At 51.2% G+C, this 15,887-nt stretch overlaps 1 protein-coding gene across 1 annotated transcript in view; it reads left to right on the top strand.

Moving 5' to 3' along the window:
* The window catches only part of CSMD2 (CUB and Sushi multiple domains 2), a 543,771-nt gene that overhangs the window by 267,599 nt on the left and 260,285 nt on the right, over nucleotides 1–15,887 (top strand). The window contains 2 exon segments of the mRNA XM_043573327.1: nucleotides 1,085–1,188; nucleotides 4,292–4,404. Of these exon segments, the coding sequence (XP_043429262.1) occupies nucleotides 1,085–1,188; nucleotides 4,292–4,404 (217 nt within the window).

The raw sequence follows: 15,887 nt of genomic DNA, 5'->3' as shown, positions 1-15,887 counted from the left end.
CCCACTGTTTAAAACTTTTCTACCACCTCTCCCTCAGGATAAACTCCAACTCTTTGGATCAGGGGAGATTATAAGACCCTTTGGACTTAGCTCCAGGCAAAATTCTCAAGTTCTGGACCTTCTTGAGTCACCTCCTTGCACTGAACCTCCAACCACATCGTCCCCCATAGTGAAACAGCTAGCAGGTGTGCTTAGTGTGTGGACCTTCCATCAACAGACAGTGAACACTTGTTCTAGAATGTCCCATCTCTGCCACAGCTCAGGCCCTGTGCCTCTGGCTCCTCGGAATGGTCCTTCCCTCTCCCAGCATCTTCCTGCAGCCTGACCGTCGTCTGTAGGCTTCAAAACCCTCAGCACTACCACGGACCATCTTCCTCCTACCCCCGGTGCAGGCTCTGTGAGCCACAGGCCCCTCACCGGGACACCTATCAACCAGCATGGCAATTCTCAGTGTACTTTCTGTCTACCCTGCTCACCAAATGCAGGGACCATGCTCACTGCTGAAACCCCACCTCCTAGACCTGGCATATGCTGTGTGTTTAGTAAATATTGTCGAAGGCAGGACTGGAACAAGAGAGAACATTGTTGAAACCTCCTTCCTGGAACATTCATTTATTCAACAAATAAAGAGGGTGGAGCAAAGCAGGAAGAAGAGAGGCTAAGAGAAAGTTCTGCCCCCCAGATCCCTGGGGGCTAGATAGCTGAGATGCCACATGTGGCCTGAAAAATTGACACCAAGTCCAGGAGATTTCTGTGCATTAAAGCATGAAGAAAGAATCTAATCTTCTCACAGGCAGCCAGATGTGCCTGATGTTCCCATAACAGTCCCCAGAATTGGCCAGATGTGCTGTGAACATCTTTGGAAAACATCAGGGGACTCTAGAGACTATGGCCTGGAAAAAAATAGCTCATGCTCCAAGAGGTGGCATGGAAATGCTCAGTTTGGATCAAGGGTTATGTGGGGAGGTGTCGCAGGGACTCTGGGTATCGGGACCCAAGGAGGGAACTTCTCACTGTCCTCACAGCTGTACGCGTGTCTCTTGGCAGCCCCTACCTGCCCCCTAACCCCATGCTCCCTCCCCAGGTGATCAAGCTGGCCTTTGAGGACTTCGACTTGGAAAGGGGCTACGACACCCTGACCGTGGGGGACGGCGGGCAGGACGGGGATCAGAAAACTGTCCTCTACGTGTGAGTGAAGTGGGGCTGTGGTCGGGAGGGTGGGAGCACATGCCCCTGGCACAGGGGTGGTGGAATGATGCATCATGTCCTTTCTGGTCCCCGGGCCACACCGTGTCAAGGACAGGGGTCCTGCTGTGCTGCTGGTTTCAGCCCCTCTGTTCCAGAGCACTGGCCAAATTCTCGCAGGAAGAGAGTATAGAGTGAACCATTTCTCAGGGAGCAGGGAGAGTCAAGGCTTTGTGTGCACGCCTGGAGCATTCCACATGATGGTCTGCTTCTGTGTAGACCCTGCTTCTGCCATCCTCCAGCTTCTTCTCAAGGCCATGTCCATTTATGGCAGTCTGACTTCAGACAGAGACAGGGGAAGTGTTTTGCTAACCTCCCACATGCTAAGAACTATCTGGGAAATGGATGGTTTCAGGGATCTGGGACCACATACACATAATGGCCACATTTCCTGAGCAGCGAAACGCTAGTGTCATGTGGTCTAGTTAAGGGAGAGGGTAATATCTAGCTGTCCTGGGATTCCATTGTGTTGGGTCTTGCATCTGGTGGGGAGCATTAACTCCTCTTTTGCCCACCACCACTAACCTGACATAAACATAGGAAAACACTCCTGTTGGTGCATGTGGCCCAGCACAAACAGCCTGATCTTGCTCCTCTCCCCTGCCCAGATGGCAGAGAGAGGAGGGAGGAGGGTTTCATGTACACCAAACATCCGCCGTGTGCCCAGGTACTGGGAAGGGAAACTTCACATCCGATATCTCATTTAATTTGTGTTATTATCCCCATTTAACAGGTAGGGAAACTGAGACCCAAAGGTTACAAAGCTAGTTGGAGGCAGAACCAGCACTTGAGTTCATGCCTTTTGATTTTAGTCGAGGAGAGCATCCCATGCCATACCCCTTCCTGACCAGGCTAACACCCTCTGCTTTTAATGCTGAAGGAGAAATGGCTATTCAGTAATAGCTTCCCTGTCCAGGAGCTGTTCTGTTCTGGGCCCTTCCCACACCTGCCAGAGAAGATCCTGTCAGGACAGTTAAATGACTCATGACATTACCCTTTGAATCAGGTGACATGGCTGGGACTTGGAATCTCTTAGGAGAAAGAAATGGAATGTGAGCCTGAAGGACATCCCCTCCCCCCTGCCTACTCCACTGTATTCATCAGGGTTCTCCAGAGAAACAGAACCAATAGGATGTACACAGAGAGCAAGGGATTTATTTTAAGGAATCGGTTCACATGATAATGGAGACTGACAAGCCCCAAGATCTGCAGGGTGAGTCGGCAAGCTGGAGACCCAGGAGAGCTGTTGATGTAGTTTTAGTGCAAAGGCCAGCGGCTCTAGACCCAGGAAGAGCTAATGTTTTTATTCAGGTCCAAGGCAGGATGGATGGATGGATGGATGGACAGACAGACAGATAGATAAGCAAGCAAGCAAGCATTGTCCCAGCTGGAAGTCTGGCAGGCAAAAAGAGTTCTTTTTGTTCAATGTAGGACTTCAACTGACTGGATGAGACCCACGCATACTGAGAGGGGGAATCTGCTTTATTCAGTCTACCAATTTAAATGTTAATGTCATCCAAAGGCACCTTCACAGAAACAGTCAGAACAATGTTCGGCCAGCTATCTGGGTACTCTTTGGCCCAGTAAAATTGAACCACAAAACTAGCCATCATACCCCCTTCCTTCTGTTGGTGGATCCTCATCACTCATCTGCCCTATATGTTATATCAGTTCAGTGTGCCCAGAAGGCCAGGAAACCAGTTCTGTCTCCTCCAAAGACAAAATCCCAGTGTACTTTGTCATAGAGAGAACCTTCCAAACAGCAGAGCTGAAAAGATTCTTAGGGATCATACAACCCAAACCCCTTATTTAACATGAAATAAAAAATCCCAGAGTGGCTCAACCACTTGCCCAGGGCCCCACAGCAAATGAATGGCAGATCCAGGGTTTACATGCAGGTCTCTGGACCTATGTAGTTTGGGTGAGTTCCCAATAAGTTCTGTAACAGCCCAGGGGCTCTGCCCTCACACTCCTATCTCTTTAGGCCAATGTCAATCTCAAACCTCAGGGAAACACACAAAATGGTTGGACTCCTTTGTTGTCATATTTGGGTCAAACAGACTCTGCCACCCTAGAGTCAGGAGCCAGCCCTGGCTTGGCCTCAGTCCTTACTACAGAACGCCAGCACCCTAACCCAGTGATGTCACATGGGCCAGGCTGGTGTACCCCAGGTGTAGCTCCACCCCTATGGCACTCATGCTGCGATCATCATCCCTGCAGCCAACTCAATGGCCCTCCAAGCTTTGAGACCCCAGAATAGAGCAGAGATTAAGACCCGTTGATCCAATCACACCATCTACAACCAACTCCCAATCTGTGCTGGTGATCTGTCTGGTCTCAGCAGCAAGAGGATGGTTCCTTATGGAAACCCCAGCCTATGCACGGGACTCCGGCTCTACCGCTCTCCATCAGGCTGACCTTGGTAAAGCCACTGTCCATTCTACACCCTGGTCTCATCTGTACAATGGGGATAATGCAACCCCTCCCTCCCTGGCCTACTGGGGTCATTTAATAAGATAATAGATGAAAAATTGTCTTGTTTGGATAGGTTTTGGTAAATGTGAGTTGAATCAGAATCTTCCCCATGCTTAAACTCTGTTCTTCAGAAAGAATGTGGCCCCAGAGTGACAGTTGCACTTTAAGACTTGCTTCATATATAGAATGGAAAGAGATGCCTCATTCAAAGGAATGGCTGGATTCCGACTGCAGCAATGGGTTTCTGTCTGTGTCTTTTCTGCAGTACAGTTCACATGAGAGATCGAAGGTGGCAGGATTGTAGACACCCCTTCATTAGATCTGACTACAGCTATTCTGTCCCCTGAGAAAGCAAGGACACAGATCACCCTCCTGAGCCCAGGGGCTAAATCCAAGCCCCACCTGTGGCTGAAGGGGAGAGGTGGTGAGTCTTCCTGCCCCTGGAGCACATGCTCTGGGCTCCAGAGTCAAATAGTGTGGGGCCAGGGATTTGCCTGAGTGGCCAGGGCTTCTAGTCATTCAGTGGGGTGCCATGGTGGGGTGCATGCTCTAAATCTCTCTCTCCTGACAGCCTGACAGGTACGTCGGTCCCAGATCTCATTGTCAGCACCAACCATCAAATGTGGCTCCTCTTCCAGACTGATGGCAGTGGCAGCTCCCTGGGATTCAAGGCTTCTTACGAAGGTAACTGCTCTTGAGGAGCCAGTACATTCACTGTAGGATCAGACTTGGGGTCTGGATGTGGAATCAGCAAGCCCTGGGTTCGCATCCTGGTTCTGCCCCGTTCTAGCTTCCTGTCTCCTTAGGCACGTTATCCGACTTCTCTGAGCCTCACCTCCTTCATGCAGTGGGTCCCTGGACTGTTTTGAGGATTATCTGGGATAAAGCACGTGAGGCACAGACCACACAGCACCAGACGCATACATTAGTTTCATCCGCAATTCATACCTGGCTTGTGTAGACCTTTAAAAGACCCCATAAATTTTGGAGCCTTGCTTATTTTTTTATCTTTAGACTGGAAGAAGTAGCTTCCCAAGCTCCCATATATGGGTCACAGTGATGAGTAACTGCGCACAGGGCTGGGGACACACACACCATTGGTGGCCTGAGGAGGGTACAAATGCAGATGACCTGAATCTACTGAGAATCAGCATTAAGGGAACAGCAAACCCTGGGCCCAGGAGAGACCACCACCATCAGCCTTATGTGCACCTCCAGACTTCCTACTGATGATGACTGCCAATGCCAGTCCCCACAGAAAGGGGAGCAGAGGCCATCCCCCTGGACATTTGGTCACATTTCTTTGGTGGCAGAGCCTAGCCCAGCACTAGGGGATCCGATGCATCAGATCCGAGCCCCTGCAAGGAGTTCACACTCTAGTAGTGAGAGGAAAGAACACACAAGCTATCACTGAAGCAAGATACCTGTGGCAAACAGCCAGTGGGAGCACAGAGAAAGAGGCATTCATCCTTTGTGTGGCATCAGGAAAGGCTCTATCAAGAAAGTGAGCCTTGAGTCTTGAAAATGACTCGGTGGCTATCAGAGAGACAGGGCAAGGGATAAGGGAGAGAAGGTATTTACTCACCCCCATCCAGAGACCTGATCATTCTACATGAGATGAGTTGGGGGAGAAACTCCTAGAGACTCTTCTTCTGCTCAGTGTGTCCCAGGGACCAGGGACCAGGACTTCTTCCTGTACCAGGACCTGTGCTCTGTCTCCAGATTGGGTACACAGGAGGTGTGTTAGTTTCCTACAACCACTCTGGAGAAGGCCCACGAACTGGGGGGCTTAAAAGAACAGAAATGTTTTCTCTCCCTGTTCTGGAGGCCAGGACAGTGAAAGTACTGTTGTAAGAATGGGAAGCACGTGTCGAGGTGACACAGAACAGCAGACAGAGAACACCTACAGGGTGACAGGTGCTGGTGGGTCCACATCCTGTTTCTCTCACTTTCTAGCTCCATGGCAGGTCAGGGAGCCTCTCTGGCACTCTGTTTCTTCACCTGTGACATGGATGTAATAATATGCCTTAGGACACAGGGCTTCTGCAAACAGTAAGTTTGATAAAGGATGTGAAAATAAGAATTGCACAACAATTATGAGTGACTAGTGAGTGAGGACACAGGTAGTTAAACCAGTGTCTCTTTGGGTACCAGAGTTATATGCAGCTCTGGGGGGCAGCGGAGGGAAGTCAGGAGACCCTAATTCAGGCCTCTCTGACACTCAACCCCTTGGAAAATGGGAATGGATTTGGACTCAGAGTTTTCCCCATTTCTGAAATTCTGTGCATGTTCAGCACTGAATGTTTCCAGAAGTGGGGGAAGTGATCCTGTGCCACCCACGTGCCCTTAATCTGTCCATATTTTATCAATGGCATGGATAAGACATGAATAGCATGAGCCGGAAAGGGACGACAGTATAGGAATCAGCAAACAAGGTGGAGGAAGACCTCGATGGGTCGGAGCAGTTGCCCAAGTTACCAGGATCAGATGCAGTGGGAATAAATACCATGTCCTCTGTTAAGGTTCAGAAACTTAGTGCCTGGAATTTACCTCAGGGAGTTAGTTGTGCTTTATTCTGTTCTGCCCAGGCACCGAGAATTGGGCTTAATTGTGGGGACAGGTAGGGAGAGGGCTGAAGTCAAGCCCAGTGGCAAAGATTAACGGCCCCCTGAAAGTATATTTGGGGGAAGAGTGGACTCAGGAGAACTGAGAGCTGCATCTAAGTATTTGAAGGGTTGCCACGTGGGAAAGAGGAATTAGCTTTGTTTGGTGTGGTTTCACCAGAAAAGAAAGGGACAGAACATTGAATGCCCTGTTATGTGTCAGGAGGTTTGTGCTAATTTTCTCAAGGTTTTCAAGCAGTGGTGTGCAAAGACTTAGGGTACCCTCAGGGACCACCAGGGTCAGGGAGAGGGTGCCTAGCAGGGAGGGTTCTGCCGCTGCCTCCATGTCTTCTCCATCCTTCTCTTCCTTCTAAGCCATCTTTTACGAGGGGATTTGTGGCTAAACACCAGTTTGAGAAACTCTGCTTCATCTCGCTCATTGTGACAGCTAGCGGACGGCTGCTCCTTTGTGCACGAGGAACCTGAAACTCAGAAGGGTGGAGTGACCTGCCCGGGGTCACACGAAGTCTGGGACCTGGAAGAGCCGAGATTCGATTCTATGTCTCTGGCTTCAAAGCCCACGATTTCCCCCTCTACCAGCGGTCTCCAAAGGGACAGAATTTCAATCCCTTATAAAATCTTTATGGAAGCCAAAGCTTTGCCCTGGTCAAATGGGCCATAGAGCATGAGCTGGGCTCCTCATTACTGATGGTCAGAGTTTTGTTTGTGAGGTCATGTGTCCTCCCGCCCAGCCTGGACTGATGATCCTGTCACGTGAGCAGCACGCAGCTGGGTGCTGAGACTGCAGCAGCAAGCCGCCTGGGCCAGAACAGAAAACCAAAGCCGTCTCAAAACTGTCCTGCCTGCTAGTCACAGACTAGGGATCAGCAGGACCTCTCCTTGACCCCTGGCAAATCAGGAAGATAGTCTGGGCGTTTATGTACATGGCCAACCCACCGGGGCCACATGGGCTCTGCTCACAGAGGCAGCCGGTTCTGTGAAGAGGGAACAGGCTCGGAAGTGGGCCAGACCTGGTGAATCCTGGCTGGTCTCCGCTGTGGGACTGCCCGAGTCATAGGATCTGTCTGAGCCTCAGTTTCGCACTCAGGAAATGGAGGTGATAATGGTGACCATAGAGCCTTGTGATGAGAGTGAAATGGGGTCACAGAGAGCTCTTTGCACAGTGCCTGGCGCAGAGAGGCGCCTTCCCCTGGGCTGCTAACTTTCCCCTGCACCCATGCCTTCCATGATTACCACTGTTCCCCACTGCGGGGTGTGTCCTCTTCTGCCGGGGAGCACATGGCTCCTTGCCTGTCCTGCAGGTGGCCTGGGCTTGCGCTGCTAGGCCTGGCGCCGGGTCCCCGCATCCCACCTGCACTCCGCACCTGGGACCCTCACTCCCCACACTGGCCGAGAATTGAGATGGTTCCTGTGGCCACAGTGTTGTAGGAAACAGAGGCAGAAGTGGCGAGAGGTCACTGAGAGCCTGGAGGCCTCATAAAGAGTCTGCACTTTGTCCATAAGGAAGAAGAACCCATGAATTCTTAAATGTAGGGATGGGCCGGCCTTTCCCTTCTTGTCCCTTCCAGCTTCGACCTTTTATTTGAGGGTAGGAGCCATCAGTGAAGGAGTCATCCTCTACTGTGAATAAAGCTGGGTCTATTGCATCCCCTGGCCTCCTGATGTGACTTCCCATCCTGGGAGCTTCTGCCGCCTGCAGCCTCCTGGGTGTCCACCATCTCTCTGGCTGGCCCCTCGCTGCCCCTGCAGAGCAGGCCCTTCTTGGGGTCTCTCCTCAGCTTTCTGTCCTCTTTCTTCTAGAACCCTCCACAGTTAATTGCATCCATTCCCGTGGCTTCCATCTCAACCTAAACACTGGTGACTTCCAAATCTGTTCCCCATTTGTAATCTTCCTGTGACACAGTTGATACGCTTCTCCCTCAGACATCTCAAACCCAAGGCACGCACATTAGGCTTCTCAGGCAGATATAACAAGACACCATACACTGGGGGCTGAAACAGAAATTTATTTTCTCACAATTCTGAAGGCTAAAAGTCCAAGATCAAGGTTCTGGCTGATTCAGTTTCTGGTCTGGGCTGTCTTCAGACTGCAGCCTATGACTGTGTTCTCACATGGTCTTTCCTTGGAGGCGGGGGGGGGGGGACACAAGCTCTGTAGTGTCTCTTCTTATAAGGACACTGATCCTATCAGCTTTGGGCCCCACCCCTAGGGCCTCATTTAGCCTTTGTTACTTCCTTAGAGGCCCCATCTCCAAATACAGGCACATTTGAGGTTAACACTTCACCATATGAATTTGGGGAAGACACACAGGTTCAGTCCATTAACATCACCCAAACTGAGCTCACCATCTCCACCCCCATGCCACACCCCCTGCTCCAGTGTCCCCGTGTTGATGAATTGTGCCACCATCCATACCATCACTGGGCCTCACCTCCTCCTCCTTCTTCTCGCTCTCTCATCTCTGACTCAGTTCCCAGGTTGTCAGTTCTCCTGCTGCAGTGTCCCAGCCCCTCTGTCACTCCTGTGGCTGAGGCCGTCATCACCTCTCACTTGAATGATGGCCCAGTCCTTCTTCTTCGCCTCCCTGACTCTAGTCCTCCCCCACCCACCATCGGCCACACACATCTCAGCGATCTTTCCAGGATCCACATCTGGCAGAATTCTCTCCTACTTAAAAATTCCTCATGATGACTTCTCATCGCTCTTAGGGTTATCATTCACATGGTATCCAAGACTCTCCATTTATGGTAACTCCAAGCCACATTCTGGCTCCTGTGAACCCACAGAGTGCCCAGTGCCTGGCATACAGCATGCGTTCAGAAAAGCTCTCAGATTAAGGTTTAATGACTTCCTACACAAGCACAACCAAACACCCTTCCTCCACACCCTCTCCATCCCCTCACGGCCCATTTTATCGCCTCTCAGAGCTCAGATGCAAGAGCCAGGCATTCTCCGTTGTCCCCCTGGCTTTGGGGTCAGACAAACTCTGTAACTGAGTTCTGCCATTGATTCTGTCTGTGGTCTTAGCCAGTCCTTCCATATCTTTGATTCTGAGTTTTCTCACCTGCGAAGGTGGACTGATAAACAATGATCTCATGGGGGTTCTTCCCAGGGCTCCGTGTAGTGAGGCTCCCAACACAGGGCCAGCCTGTAAACAGTTAAAAGCCTGCCCCTCAGGGCCAGCCAGAGTAAACAGTTAAAAGCCTGCCCCCTTGCCTGCTTCCCCAGGTCCGCAGCTCCTCTCCCAACCTGCACCCTTGGCCCAGAGCTTCAGAATGACCTCCGTCCCCATCCTAGCCCTCCTTTTATCTGCTTCTGGGGAATTCCATACATGACAGGCCCCTTGGCTCGGTGATAGGAGGATGTAGATGTTCCACAAGTGGCATGAGGCATTCGTGGGCAGAGACCACCCTCCAGGCACTCCTGGCCCCATCATCATCAATAGGCCCTCTGCCCCAGCTCAGGTAAAGAGAAGCTTCCTTGGGGCCGGCAGGTGGCACTGCAGTATAACCTCCCTCCCCTCATTAAAAGTGTGAGCCCTGGGTGGGAAAATTGGGGGATTTACTTTCTAGAAATTCTTCCAGTTCTGCTTGTCACTATCACAGGTCAGGGTGGGGGAGGGGACTCAGGCTCCATCAATGTCTGAGTACTTGGAGCCTGGAACTCAGTCCCCCTCCATGGGGGCAGCCAGCTGTAGGAAATGCATTCAGAGTTGCAATTGCTTTGCTTCCCAGTAGAACAAGAAATATTTAAGGAACAGGCAATTAGCACTTACCAGAAACATTATAAAATTACATACAACTTGCTAACAAGTTTTAGCATCAATCTGGGAGTCTCCTTGCTTCCTGACTCAGAGCCTGGAATCTGGCAGCCTAATGCTAAATCTGGGGATTTGGCTGGCACAGGCAAGGAAGGAGCTGAGACCTTGACCCTGGAGACAATGAAGGAGCAGGGTAGTAGAGATTATACAGAAAGGATGCCCAAGAGCGGGGACCCGTGTTGGAAATGAGGTCAGCTGTGTATTCAATATTATTTAAGCTCCTATTGTGTGTTGCAGACACTATTCAGGACATTGGGGCCCTGAGGACAAGAAGAAAATCTCTGCCTTCACCTAAGTCATAGCCTATGTTCAGTAGAGTCAAGGAAGTCCGAGAAGATGAGGAAATATCAAGGAGGGGCAGATAACGTTGCTTGAGGGCATCAGGGAAGGCTCTGTGGAGGAACAGGTGTCTGGAATGGAGAGTTGTGTAAAGGATGAGAACAAGTTGGTCAGAGGTCCCTGAGAGAGAGAGAACATGAAGTCTGAGAGTGAGTAGGGAGAACACAGGCAAGACTAGCCCTCTGCCCCCCGCACCTCCACCCCCTTCCCAAGAACTTAATGTTGCTGGGAGACATAGGTGAACTTCCTAAAAGTGACAGCCTCAGAGCTGGGCTGGAAAGAAGGCCAAGGACAACAGACCGGCATCATTGGTGCCACTCCTTTTTGGACCCTGCCTCGCTTCAAGCACAAGGCCATTTTTCGCCTCCAGTCAGCTCTATTCAGGATACCTCTGCTTTGTACGTTATCCCCATGAGCTGAGAGGCCCAAACTCCCCAACTTGCCAGGAATAACACTAAGCATGTTCCTAAGACACTCCCTGAGTTTCCATGAGACCCTTAAAGCTTTCTCAGGCACAGAGAGCTAGGGTTTAGCTAGATGCAGGCAGCAGTTTCCCGCTGTCAGGAAAGCCCAGTGGGATCCACGCTGTACCCAAGTCTGTCCTGGCCCCTGGGGGCGGGGGGTTGGCAAACAACAGAGAATGCTGCACCATTAAAATTTGGCAGGCTGCAAGCGGTCTGCAATAAACTGGCATTATGATACTGAAGAGAAAATTGGCAGGAAGTAATTTGTCCATGAGATATGCTCTCTAAATACACGGGCTTTTGCAAATAGCAAGCTCTAGCTTGGGGCTGATGCAAACAGCTTGGAGGCAACCCCAGTGCTCTGTATGTCCACATTTACCCCCTGTCCCTAACCTCCTTCAGCTGTGACATCCCCATGATAGTGTTGTGGAGGAAGGAGATGGGGAAGGAAGAACGTCACCCACTTCATCTACCCACACTTCCACCCAATTTGTGACAGCCTTTGCAAAGAGATGCATGAAAACCCAGATGCACATACAGAAGGATGCACTATGCCCCAAGCCTCCTTGTACCCTTCCCATCAGAAGCAGAGAAGTGGAGTGGGATGTGGTTCTAAGGAAATCCATGAGATCTAGGCATGCCCAGGGGTTGTCTTAAGCACCACAGTGTCTCTGTCACTCGAAAGGGGTTTGTGCTAATTGAACAATGGGTCTGGGCCACTCAGTATGTGTGAGATACTGTCCTTGGTTCTGGAGATACAGAGGGCAGAAGGGATGGGACCCCTGGCTTTGAGGAACTGATAGCCTCCAAGACAACACATAGATGACTCCTCAGTCATGGAACCAGGCTCTTCACGGTGCCCCTCAGACCCTCTCTGTGGTCTCATCTCTCTTCACTGTCACCTCCAGCCACAGTGAATTTCTAACTATTCTCCAGATACTATACTCTCTTCCTTCATTCGTCCTTCCTGCTTCTTTCCTTCCATCCTTCTCTCTGTCCGCCACTCATCATCCTGCAAATATGTACTGAATGCTCCATCCGTGCCTCCCACTCTGCTAGAAGCTGGTAGTATAGACTTTTCAAAAACAGTCTTGGTCCTCAAGAAATTTTTCATTTAACATGCATGCCAAAAATGACAGCAATGGGGCCATGGCAGAAAACTGTCCAAAGGGCTGGGAGTGAGAGAGAAAGATCCCCTAAGTCTGCCTAGGTGATTTGAGGGAAGATCCCAGATTAAGAAGCACTTGAACTGACGCTTAAAGGCGATTCCTCATCTGACAGAGGAGCAGGGGGTGTTCATTCAGGAAGAGAGGACACAGGTGCCATGTGAGAGCCATGTGAGAGCCGGCTGGGCTCCACCAGGCACCGGGTGATAATGAGTATGGGGAAACACCTACTGGTTACTGGTTACATGCCATGTGCCAGGCATTTTGACAATTGTCTTCTACACATAAGTTCATTAAATCCTCAGAACAACCCTGAAAGGTGGGCGTTATTACCATTTCCATTTTACAGATGACAAAAATAGGGCTCGGGGAGAATAGGAAATGTGCAAGATCTCCTACTTATGTCAGGGCCAGGATTTAGATCTCTGCTCATCACCACTGCACTGTTTTGTCTCTCCACAGACCGCTCAGTTTGGGGATGCATAAATCTCAGGGTCGGTGATGGCCAAAGATGAGTCTGGAGTGGGAGGGGGTAGGCAAGATCCTGCCATGTCAAGCTGTTAGGGGTTTAATCTGTGGATTTTAGGCAGCCATGAAAGAATCAATGAACAGGGCATAGTAATGATGGGATTTTTCTTTCGGAGCCATCTCAGCCTGCTTTGCTGAGTACAGAATAGAGGCAAGAGGCAGGGGACCCACTCTCGCCTGATGCCACCATCCAGGTAGAGGGTAGACTAGAACAGTGAGAGAGGGGCTGGAGAGCAGAGGGTGCTGGGATGTTTCGGAGGGGGGCCAGGATAAGGCAGTTAGTGAGGCTGCAGGTGGGGAGGGGAAGGCAGAATCCAGGCTGATTCCCAGGTTTCCAGCTTGGCAGCCTCAGTGAAGCCTCTTTGCCCCTCCCACTCCCTCTGAGTTTCCTCCTCTGCTCTCCCAAAGGTTGTGTGGTCAGGTGCACACCTCCTCCCTTGCCCTCATCATTTCCCTTGTACATAACTTCTGCAGCCATTTGACTGTGACTCTCTAAGGGCAGGGACCATGGGTCACGCCACTGTCTGTCTGTAGTGCTGAGCATGGCATTTGGCACAGTTTCCACGCAGCACCTGTTAGCTGGATTCGAACGTTAAACAGCGTTCTCTGTGTTCCAAGCGCTGAACTGAGTCAATAACGCATAACCAATGCCTGCCTCTGTAGGACTGACATTCCAGTGGACAGGAAACAGGGGAGCCAACCTGGCAGCCAGCGGGAGCGGGGGGGCAGAGTGGGTGAATCATTATGTCCTTCACACCCATCAGACAGTAATCATCTTGGGGGCAGAGATTCTTGTCCTTTTTTCCCCACTGCTATACCCCCAAGTGTCTAGAACAGTAACTAATCACATGAATCAAGGCAGTGTCATGAAGGAAAAGATGGGGAGCCAGGAGAGGCAAGAAAGCGGGAACCACATAAGGTGCATGGTCAGGGAAAGCATCTCTGAGGTGGCCTCTTAAGCTAATCCACAGAGTGACGAGTCGGCCACGTAAAAAGGGGAGGAGAGGAGGGGGTAGCCCAGGCTGAGGGCACAGTGACTAGATGAAGGGACAAATGAAGTACTACCCCTTTGGAAAGGCAGCAAGTCACAGCCCAAGCTTGGACCCCCCTTCCTCCTCCGAGTGGCGCTGTCCTTCTCGGAGCAATCAGATGGTGGATTTAGAGAGACATGATGCAATCGCTCCTGGACAGACGTTGTCATGAAAGAGAATTCCAATTTGGTATTAGAAATGGAAAAACCCAGAAGAAGACTGTAAGGTTGATCACAGATGATGGGGATAAAGCCGCCAAGCAAATGGAGAGCAAATACTTCGAGCGGCGAGCCCATCACAGTGGAATTCTGAAGCACTCACCTCATGTTTGCCAGCTTGCTTTTTGTAGGCAAAAGGAGAGAGGGAGGGAGGGAGAGAGAGAAAGAGAGAGAGGGAGCAAGTCTTATAAAATGGAATTATATTAACCAGATGATAGAAATTGCATGCATGATTTTCTCCAAGTCAAAATTTGGTTTATCAATTTGCTTTTCTGGGCCCTGACATCAGACTGGGTCAGACCGGGAGGGTCAAGGTCAAGTGCCTTTCAGGCAGGCAGAGGAGCACAGGGAGCCTTCTCTGAGAGGGCGAGGGGCCTGGGTCCCTGTGCCCCCAGCAGAGGTTGGCCCTGGGCTTGGAGGGAAGGCCCAGACAAAGACAAGGAGCGTCTGAGGAACACAAGCCAGCCACTAGCCCCTCTGTCAAACTCTCCAGCCACCCTGCTCTCCTCTTCTCCCCTACACCCAGTCCCGGCCCTACACATATCCCTCTCCTATTCTGGACCTCTTCACCAAGTGCTCTCTTAAATCTGACTTCCCCTTGAGGGCTACCATTACCCGGTAGCCCTCTCCTGTGCCAGTCCCCACGAACTTCACGTTTGAGAGGCAGGTTTACAGTTCATCCTCCAGTGCCATTCTGGCCATGTGTCCCCCATCTCCCTGGATCTCATGCTGTCACCACATCTGGCTCTTGTCCCCTCCCATCAGTGCCACCAGCCTCTTCCTCTCTACCCCAAGTCTTGCCGTCACCTTGCCTTCCAGCCACTTGACCTTCTCACTTCATAGCGCTGCCCTCTGGCTGCAGCTGGACCTTGCTCTCCAGCACCTCTGAAATCTGAGCTGCACCCAGCCTGCGCCGGGCCCTTTGTCCCCTCAGCTCTCCCTACCCACTCTGCTCCTGATCATCATCCTCCCTTGGCCTCCCGATACCCCAGCCCCTCCTGCTTCCCCCTCCATCCCCCCACCCCCATTAGCCTGAGCCCCAAGGGTACACCTCTGCCATTCTTGTAATGGGATCCTCAGCTCCTTGCCCCAGTGGCCTTCCCTTTCTCCAAACCCCACCCCTCCATCAGTCCTGGAGCCCCCTTTCTCCACTTCTGCATGCACCAAGCTACTGAGCTGCTCGGGGGCGCCCCGTACATGCATCATCTCCACCCTCCTTAGGCGCTAGGTGGCAGTCCATCCAGCCATGATCTTATCCAGCGTGAGTGCCTCAGACATTCTTGTCAATGTTAAATCCCTTTCCCCACAAGCAGGCCCTGTCCTTCAGCAATGACCATGAACCCTTCCTCCATTGGGAAGTAGAGCCTGTGCCATCGCAGGACCTCCTTCATCCTCCCACACCATACCTGAAAGCTTAGTGATCACCTCCTCCTTCCTGTCATGCAGGAAGGAGCTTCCTGTTGGCTCAGGCTATCCTGCAGTGTGCTCTGGGTCCCCTGCCCTACCTGCCCCAGAGCCTCCGGCTGTCATCCCCATCTGTCCTCCAAATCTTCAGTTAGCCATTTACTCTGTGTGTCTGTCTGTTTGCCTGTCTGTCTCCTTCCCTAGCATTTAAATGTGGTTAAATTTCTCTGATCTTAAAAATATGTTTAAGCTGCCTACTTCAAGGCCATGTTCCTCACAAGTTACCACCTAAGCTCTCTCTATTCCTTCACTTCCAAGAAATGGCTCCTTTAAAAGTCATCTGTTCCTCCTGTATCATCTTTCTCTTCTCCCATTGCATATGGCCCCATCACTGTATGCAACCACTCCTGCCAGTATCAGCAGTGACCTCCTTCTTCTAACCTGCTTGTCAGCCCCACCTAAGCTTCCCTGAACCTTCGAGGCTAGAGATCTGCTCCTCGAAAACCATTTTTCTCCAAGCCTCTGTGACCCTGCTCTGCCAGGATTTCAGTCCAGCATTCCACTGGGCCATC

This window comes from Prionailurus bengalensis, chromosome C1 (assembly GCF_016509475.1).
Source record: "Prionailurus bengalensis isolate Pbe53 chromosome C1, Fcat_Pben_1.1_paternal_pri, whole genome shotgun sequence".
Taxonomy (NCBI): Eukaryota; Metazoa; Chordata; class Mammalia; order Carnivora; family Felidae; genus Prionailurus; species Prionailurus bengalensis.
Note: the sequence above shows the minus strand (reverse complement) of the source record. Positions and strands in the feature narration are given on the sequence as shown.